The sequence below is a fragment of the Athene cunicularia genome (genome assembly GCF_003259725.1).
Source record: "Athene cunicularia isolate RWA chromosome 4 unlocalized genomic scaffold, athCun1 chr4_part1, whole genome shotgun sequence".
Taxonomy (NCBI): domain Eukaryota; kingdom Metazoa; phylum Chordata; class Aves; order Strigiformes; family Strigidae; genus Athene; species Athene cunicularia.
The window spans coordinates 16,582,802-16,592,505 of NW_020799098.1; the positions used below are offsets into that span (position 1 = coordinate 16,582,802).

At 38.9% G+C, this 9,704-nt stretch overlaps 2 protein-coding genes across 2 annotated transcripts in view; both read left to right on the top strand.

The window, feature by feature from the left end:
• The first annotated feature begins 42 nt into the window (after nt 1–42).
• On the top strand, nt 43–6,361 carry CLRN2 (clarin 2). Its single transcript, XM_026847036.1, has 3 exons — nt 43–864; nt 4,653–4,832; nt 5,273–6,361. The coding sequence occupies exons 1-3, from the start codon at nt 612–614 to the stop codon at nt 5,536–5,538; spliced, it is 699 nt and encodes a 232-aa protein (XP_026702837.1). The 5' UTR covers nt 43–611; the 3' UTR covers nt 5,539–6,361.
• Nucleotides 6,142–9,704, top strand: part of LAP3 (leucine aminopeptidase 3) — an 18,856-nt gene continuing 15,293 nt past the window's right edge. The window contains exon 1 of the mRNA XM_026846930.1: nt 6,142–6,183. Within this exon, the coding sequence (XP_026702731.1) occupies nt 6,142–6,183 (42 nt within the window). The remainder of the gene's footprint in view (nt 6,184–9,704) is intronic.

Below are 9,704 nucleotides of genomic sequence, written 5' to 3' on the forward strand. Positions count from 1 at the left end.
GGCCGCCCGGAGCTGTGCGCCGCCCGCTTTAATGCGCCAGATCCCTACGTGAGGCCTCGGCCCCGGGAAGCGCCGTTTGCGCTGCTCCGCGCCCAGGGGGAGGGCGGGCGCCGGGAGAGGCCCGGCCCGGCGGGAGTGAGCGCCGAGGCGGCAGCACAACACAGGCGCCAAATTACGGGGTTTTAATGCCTTGCCCCTTGCACGCGGCTACTGACCCACGTTCTTGATAATCTAAAAAACTGGATTCTGCTCCTCATTTTCCTCCCATGAGGTTACCCTAAAGAACTCGATGTCACTTGAGCAGGACAATTAAACCTCTGATGAAACATTAGCCAGGCAAGAGATATAGGATTACTTTCTGCAGAAACAACCATCGCCGCACTACAGTGTAATGAAGCTGTGACTTGCAACCATTCCAAGATGTTGCAGAAAAATAATTTTCTTTACTTGATTTTTAACCATACAGGTTAATTTATAGAGCTTCAAAATACAATGAGATGTATTTTGAAAAGCCTGCAATTCGCTTGTGGGTTTCCAAGCATGAGAAAAAATGGGAGATGTGCCTGATTGCTGCAGAGGGGTCTTGGAGATGAGTCCTTGAGACGACTAGGATGCCTGGCTGCTTTAAAAAGACTTTATTTGCCTTGGCTTCTCTAATAAGCTTTGTGTCTTTTATCTTGATTGTTGTTGCAATGGGGACACCAAAGTGGATGACTGGTAAGACCCTTTGCAAAACAGGAGCTGATTTGGTCAATGCCACAGATCCAGAGCTGGTCAAGTTCATTGGAGAAATTTACTACGGACTCTTTCAGGGTGGCAAAATACGCCAGTGTGGGTTGGGTGGGCGGCGTTCCAAATTCACAAGTAAGTACAATTTTGGTTGAATGTTTAGTCTAATGTCTATTTCAACTTCAAAAGCACTCTATTCGTTTTGTTTACAGAACTTACAGAATGCAAATTATTATTAAATTTGTGGCTGGCTTGTGGTCTTTATGGTTTGGGATCTGAGTGTGAATGTAAAATCTATCATTTCAGGCTAGCTTTTTTTCTTCCAGTTCTGTGATCCTGGAATCAAGATGGGGAAAAAAAAAATCCCTAGAGCTAGATTGAGGGTTTCCTTTTAGTCTTGTGAAGGGAGTGAAAGTCATTTGGAGATGACCCTGCAAATTGTACTTTCCCCTTGACTCTTCTCTCTGCCAAGCACTTCCTCTGCAATCTCTCTGTGCCCCTACTCTTGCCTTCTCTGTTGAACTCCCATCTTTTTCTTTTAAGTAGAGATTTATTTAGCTGGCCACATTTCTGTATTTTTCTAGCTGTCCTAATGCATATGTCTGCCATAGCAGATACTCCTAAACATGTTGAAGAAATTTTTACCTTCTTTTCTGGTAACTTTGGAGAGAAAAAATTGCTGAACTCTTTAAAAATATAGAAATGCTTATAAATGTATTCCTTTTAACTTAAAAGATTTTGAGGTCTCAAAATCACTCAGATGTTGATCTGTACGTTGGATGGTTTCCCGTTTTCACACATCCTGTGCTGTAGTGAAAATAGTATCTTGCACTGAAGCTTTGTAGTTCACTGTGCAAATCAGTTGCAACTTAAACCAATATGAGTTGAAGCTGGCAGAGTGTCGGCCTCTCCCTGGCCCACAACAATGCTGTCCTACCTCATCCTTTGCAGTGGCTCTGGTAGTTGTGGTGAGGTAGTTCAGGAAGTTAAGCTGGCCAAAAAATTAACCTACCAAAAAATAATTAGTTTCCCATAGGATCATGGCTGACTACACAACAGCACAAGCACCACTACAGAAACTCAAAAGGAAGGCAGGACCGTGGGACTTCAGAGGGAATGGAGAAGAGAACCTGAGTGACCTCAACTTAAATCTGTATGACCTGTTGTTAAGCTGTGATGAATTTGGACTAGTTGTTTTTACAATAACCAAGTCTTGTTCAGGCTCTGACTGCAGCTGCAACTTCATGACATGGACATAGCAGTTGTGCTCAAATCCTTTGTCTATTGAGGCTGGCAGACAGGCCATCAGGTCAAAGCTCTTTCAGCTCTGCTCTGCTCCTCTTCAGGGCATTCAGAAACACAGTCCCAGTTCTGTCACCCTATCCTGTCAGAGAGAATGAGGAAAAAAAGTAGCCGATCTCCTTTAAATCTTTGTATAACTTTCTGGACTCTTCCTGACTAATTACTGTGTGAGCTGAGAGGAAGGCCTAATGTTCTACCCTCCCTCTGGACTGCATCCATACATATTTGGAGGACTTGATGCTATACTCCTTAGGCAAACAAAGCTCTCACTGAAGCTAATAAGAATTCACCCTGTTGGAACTGTAAAACTGGGTCATTAAGTGCAGTGGGCACAACTGTGCACTTAACAAGTGTCCCAGAGATTTTCCCTTTTAAATATTTTAATAGCTCTATCAGGTTTGATACTTTCACAATACTGCAATACTGCAAAATGGGATCACGGTAGTCTACAAAGCTGTGAAATGCTTTTGCGCAGGGGTCAGCAGGACTTCTGGGGGTTCTGGGTCTGAGTTGACATTTTTTGCTTTGAATGTTCCCCTTAATCACCAAGCATTCTAAATTTACTGGGGAGCAAGACATGGGAGAGTTTTCCTGTGTAATGTGTTAGCATAAATGGACTGCACAGGCAGCACAGAGCAAGACTGAAAACTAGCACCTCATCCACCGCAGTTCTGCAGTAGCTCTGACACTTTGGAATTTCATATTGCAGTAATATGTGGATACATCACCTTTCGCTGTGTTAACATTCACTGAAGTAGGCTTACAGCTGGCACACTCTTTTAACTGGGACAATGACAACATGATTCAATTGCCATAATAGGTGTCCAGTGCTATTTTAGACTCCTCAAGGTCTATCATCTGGCCTCCAGCTGCTGCTTCTGGAGGTGTCCCATCCATAATGCAGCATGTGTGTGAGACCCACATGGTTGTTACGGTAGTCCTAAAGCATCTAGATCAGCCTAAAATGCTTATGTTTTGACAGCTGAATCAAGCCCTGAGAACAAGCTGGAGAAGCCAGGTATTTTGCCTGGGCATAGCAAACACAGCTGGAATGTGTCAGGAGCATCCATGGCAATATCCTTCCTGAGGATTCTTATTTCTACATGCAAAGCCAGGCTCACTGGTCATGTCTTCAGGACTTGGCTGAGAGCCTCAGAAAAGAGGCAAGAGAATCCTTACAACCACATCAAAAACTATGCTGGTTTGTAAGGAAGTGCCTTGTGGTTTTCCATGTGCCTTGTTACATTGCCAGTTATTTTCCAGTAAGAAAGCAAGCTAGTCTCTGGCTTTCCATTTCTCATATATACTTCTGATACTCATTGACTGCCCTCTTTTCTTCTTGTTGTCAGAGTCTCTTCTGTAGCTCCTATGTACACCGGGTCCAACTACAATCCCAGAATGAACTACTGAAAAGGCAGAACTGTCGAGTCATCAGTGTTTGTATGGAATTTGTACAATATGGCATTTTCTAGATAATCTACTAGAATTTTGTCATGTCACAATGACCAAATCATACGCCTGATATTCACTGTGACATCTACCAATTATTGCTGCCTAGTTTTTATGTGGCTTGTTTGGATTTTTTTTTTCAGTTATGCATCATAGGAAGTAATCTATTTATTATGCTACCTGAAGGGTCCTTCTTGATCAGCTTCTATTTTAGGGTTCTTCTCAATCAGCTTCTCTCTTTCTTGTCAGTCAGCATATCACCTACAATTCCCTGCTCACATTTCTTCTGATTCTCTTACTGAAGGGCTGCAGGTTCTTACTGAACTCTCAGGTGCTCCACACTTCCCTGCTGTTGGCCAGTGTGGCCCTCCAATCACGTAACTCCATTGGTGAAGACAAAACCAAGAAGGTTACTGTTCTTTAGAGACAGGAGAATCACAGGCTGCTGAGGAAGAGCTCATGACTATAGCAAAACACGTGAGCCCTTCACCTAAAGCCCACCCAACTGCAGTACTTTACAAGCTTCCTACAGATGTAACTAAAACACTGCCACATACCCAGAAAAGCATGAAGGAGCCATAAGCACTAGATGAGAAACCAAGAAGGGAATCTGAAAGTGGAAACCTGTGGAATTAGGAAGTATGAAATCAGAGAAGATCTCACTGAAGCCAATATTAAAGAGAGGAAGAATAATAACATGAGAAAATGACACAGAAATGAGTGGTACAGTTTTAAGCAATGAGGGGCTCGAGAAGGAGACTGGGACTATCAGACTTCAAAGGGATGAGAATAAAAGCATGGGACAGGAATGGGAAGCTCAAAAATAGAGTTTGGGATGGAGAGCAGAAGTGAAAAAAGAGACAGGAAAGAATGCAGCAGATGATACAGCAGCAGAGATAAAGACATTAAGACCACCAGATAAATAAAACAGGACTTAAGCCTGAATCCTTATTCACAGACCATGTGTAAAGGATTATTCCTGTAGTAGAATGTCCATGGTTTGTGACAGATAATAATACATCATGAACTAAGATGTAACTACCTGAATTGATCGCCTCTGCAAAAAATAGCCTACTTTAACTATCATTTAAATTTGTAGCATCAGCACAGCATGATGTTTACTGTTTTCAAGAAAAAATAAACACTGAATAGATTATTTTTTTTCTTGACAGTTTTCCCACACATGGTGAAAAAGCTGAACACAGGCCTGCACGTGATGATTATAATGTTCCTCTGTGTGGCCATTTTCTTTTCTCTGGTCAGTTTTGGATTCTGCATTCTTAACGCAATAAAAGTTCCTTACCGGGCTATTAAAGGTCCAGCAGGAGTATGCCTTTGGAACTTCCTTGCAGGTAAAATAATTCACCAATATTTTTCACCAGTTGCATTCATACAAAATGCTAAAAGTCAAAGTTCCTTCTCTTGCCTTACTAAATATCTCCTCAACTTAAATACTTATGAATAAAATTAAGTTTGCAGTGAATTCTTATCTATCAAACCCGAAATGTCCGGTGGCATCTCGGCTTATTGTGTCTAGTCAACTGTTTACAGGAGCCTTGAATGCCAGTCTTTAGGCTCTATATCACTGACAAAAGGACTTTATTACAAACACTGGTATGATGTTTGGCCATACAATAAAGCATTCTGAAGGTGTTTAAGCCATGCCTATGTCTATCCCTACTCTGTATAATGCTCACTGTTGTATTCAATAAGCCTTCTCAAGCACAACCAAAATGTCTGTCTTTCACAAGGTAATTTTACAATGGTAAATACTTCTTTCATTTTGTTGCAGGTGGATTTACAGTCCTTGCAGTCACCAGCTTTTTGGCTGCTGTGAAACTTCATCAGCTCACAGAAAGAATTGCCAATTTTCGGGAAAATGTCTTTCAATTTGTTATCTTAGAAGAACGGTTTGAAGACTGTTTTTGGCTTTGTGTGGCAAGTGGCACAGCACATGCAGTAAATTTGCTGCTAACAGCCATTAGTGGGATTCACTTCCCTAAAATTAAGACTAAAACAGAAGAAGCAAATGTTACAGCAGAAGATATCATGTACTAAGAAATGTACACAGAACTGCTTTGGTGAAGTGAACTGTCACGATAGAAACAGCTTCTTGGCTCTTCAGGTTTTGGTATAAACATGAGTAAAGATATCGGTCTAAAATACCAGCAATTAACATGTGTGGGAAAGTGGGAAAAACAAATGCTACAAATATCATTATACTCAAAACTGACCAATATCTGCAGTGAATATATGCTATTTGAAGTTTTTAGAAAATTCACATTATGAGATATTATAGAAAACTAAGGTGAAATACAATTTCATCAAAATCAAGTGTCTTCTTTGCTTAGAAAGAAAATATGTGTATCACAAATCTTTGATACTATAAGGTTATTTCAAAACCAAAAGAATGGACATTTGCCAATTACCTTCACAGAATTCTCTGGAAAATGTTGAGAGGGCCATGTAAGATATGTCTGATGATGTCACACTGCATTGAAAAAGAAAACTTAATCATCTGTGAGGCTAAAGTTAAGGGGAAGACCAGGCTTCCTGTGAAATGTTTTTAAAACAGAAGTTACCAAACCCCACCAAGTAAAGAAGTGAGAAAAGTAGGTTATGAAATGCTAGTAGACTATGACATAAAGTATTAGCTGCGAGATGAAGGTTTCATTGCAGCTTCTGGAAGTAAACAGAAGCCAAGTAATAGTGCTTTTAGATAACCTGGAAATAATAATCTGACAGTTTGTCTTTACAACTCTGTCAATTCTTATGTCTATCTGAAATCAAGTAAAAGTGATGTATGATGAAACAGTATTAAAATGAATAAAAATGGTTAAATGTATGGGAAAATCACATAATTTTTAGGAAGTACCATAATTTTGACAGGCATTCAACCAATTCTTGGGTCACAAGTAATGAATATTTCAGAGAAACGTATATGCCATTAAGCATGTCATTTTTAGAATTTGACTGCTATAGTGAACACATTGACCTTTTAGCAATAGAACCTACACATAACTGAAGAGTGACTTGGAATGAATTAAAGAAGTTATCTAAATTAAAGAAATTATTTTGCAGTAAGTTATTCTTCATCAGACTACTAGGTTGTATAACTGTTCTTGTGAAAAACTCTGAAAAAAATAGTAACTTTTTAAGAAAAGGAATTCAAAGTGTTTTAAGAACATTTCAGGATATACCAAAAAAAGCCTTATTTTTTATTTGAAAAGATCTCTTCACAAAAATAGTACTGTAATGGTATTTTCACAAGTGCCTAAAACCGTATCTTATGTACCCATATTACTAGTTTTATCACTGAAGTGTGCAGAACACTCAGTAAATAAAGTTGCTAGAATAAGTTGATATTCAACATGTTTGCTGATTAGGCCACTTATTTAGATATTTAAATAAGGAATTATAATTCGTATTAAGCCTACAAGTTAGTATCTTTGGCCCAAGTACTTATTTTCCATGCTCTTTTTACTTTATTTTCATCTAAAGACCAATGTAAACATGTTTTACGGAGTAAATTCTATTTTCATTTGGTAATCTTATCAGTTTTGCAGTTGTAAAACTCTATTCAGAGTACTCTTAGTTTACACAGCAGACTCAATTCACTATGCTCACTGAGTGCTTCAGCAGTGTATGTGCAAGCTCTGTGTATGGTAAGAAATGATAATTAATTATGTCCTTTTCAGCACATACGCAGCAAGACCAGCAGACATTTGGCAGTCAGTGGACTAGTTTCAGAGAAAATGTTGTTAACCAGGCTCAACCTACAGATGCAATGAGGAGTGTTTGTACTGTAGCCTGTGCCGTCTATGGGTTTGGCCCTACAAGTTTAGCAGGATCATAAGTGAAGCAGAAACTTGTGAGGGTGCTTCTGCAATAGGCCTTAATAATCTGTCTTCTTCAAGGCAATGTTAGCCACTTTTTTTAGGATCACTGTTTTTTTAAAAGTCCCATAAAAATTTAAGAGGCAGGCTGAAAGTTTTGATGAGTCTAGAGCACTGTTACAATTTCAGCATAAAGGAGGCTCAGTAAGGCAGAAAAAGTGGTTCCTAACTTATGCCATGCACTTACTTCACTGTTCTAATTTTACTGGTGCTTTCACTCAGTCTCTACCCTGGGCCATGACTCCAGGCAGATGGTGTGATACCCGGGACATGGATAGGCAGCAAACCCACCCAGGCTGTAAAGGTGAGTGAGATGGTAACAGCACACTATTGTCCAGAAAACTGTCCACAGAGGCCGCTGTGGTACCACCACCTTCCTCTCCCAGAAAATCGAGTGGCTCTGAAATAAGAAGACCTTAAACTGCAGTACAATTACACAAGTAGAAAATGAAGTATTTGCCATTTGTAACTGTTCTATGAACATATAATTTAGAAGTAGTTTTTATACAGTAGGAATTACATTGTAATACATAACTTAGCCTTCACTACATATAATTCTCTTTAGGAAGTGAGAAGGAAGCAGATTTTAAAATCCTCCATATAGAGCGATTGCTTTGGAAATGCTTTTCAGTAGTACTATGTGCATGTATTACAACACATTTTTCATACTGCTAATGAACTGCTTTAATGCCCCTCCAACTTCCCCCAAAAACTAGTTACTGAGTAAGAGCCATGTGACTACTTAGGTAAGGACAAGATTAAAGATTTGTTAGACTAGATTCCTCGACAGGTCACAGTAGCTCTGAAAGAAAAACATTCGAGTACACTGTGCAGATAAAGAGGGATAGCTAGGCTGATCAGCTTTTTAATTTCTTGTTTTGAATCTATGCAACATTGAAGCATACTCAGCAGTAATGGTCCAAAAGATTTCTCACAGCAGAGGTATGAAGTATTATTGTGGGATACTGTAGCTGCATGAGTTGAATGACCAAAAAACATTATCACCGAATGATTGTTTTGTGACTTGTGAGAAAATAGTGTTTTCAGTTCACTTTAGAGCGAACAGAAGTATTACCATGCATGAATTAGACCTAATGAAACAGATATAAGGCTAAAAAACCTTTCAGCTGCACAGGTTGTCTCAGTTTAAGCACTGCTAAGACACAGCAATGGGACAATGCATAGAATCTTCGCCCTAGGAAAAAAGGGTTAAATGAAATCTTGCATAGTTAAGATATACACAAAGCACACCTTAAGGTTAACAATAGGTAAGTCTATCACTTAGACCTTTTCAGCTTTCCCTTGTACATCATCAAATACTTTCAAAAAATGTGGAACTTGATGTGTGATCTACTTAATTTGCACATTTCATTTTAGTTACGCTTCACATAGTGTATCTGACCATATGCATGCTCAGCATGTGGAAATGAAGACTTCCTTGGGGGTAATTTGGAAAATTTTAAATCCCAAATGACAACACTTATGAGAAATATCTTCCCAGAACTTTGAAGAGATTATGGGTCAAATCCTATCCCTCCATAAAATTAAACACAACTTCATATACCCTGAAAATGTCCACTTAATTTGTAGATGCAGAATATATAGAAGCTCCATGCAGAGGTGGAGAAGCTATGGAGCCATTCTTCAAAGAACTAAGAAACCATTCTAAGAGCCTCTCCAAAATAAATGAAGCTAAAAACTATCTACCATCTTGATTCTTTAAATAATGTTATGGTTTAATGTTAAAAAATTTAATTTTACAACATAAATCAAAATGGATGCAATTTCCCCCATCGTCTCTGAGTGCCACTGTTCTTCACAAGACATGTTATCTCCTTCTGTACCACTTCATGGAAAAAGTGGTTAGGTGGGAACTGCAATATACTGTTAGGGAACAGGCACAGCTACTTCTCTTCCTAGTGTTCTGCTGATGCAACAATGTAAATTCAGTTACAGATGTATGGAAAAGTCTTATACATAGTGTCACAAGGTGTTAGAATCTCAGACATGAAAGCAAATTACTTATAACCTATGTTTCACATTTCTAAAAAAAAAAAAAAAAATTAAAAAAAAACCCTTGACATTAAAATCTGGTGAGTGTTCAGTGCCACTGAAACTCTGGCTTTTCATACTGATGATACAATAAATGTCAGCAAACTCCAAGCAGTTCTTTTGCTAGAGAAGCATGAATCTACTTCTGACGTTACACTAATGGCCCAGTATTCTGGTGTGAATTTTCCTGATAGAATATAACCATAGTCATTCCCACCGGTCTTTTATTTTAATTTATCACTTTTTTTTTTTTCTTCTTTTTTTTTTTTTTTTTTT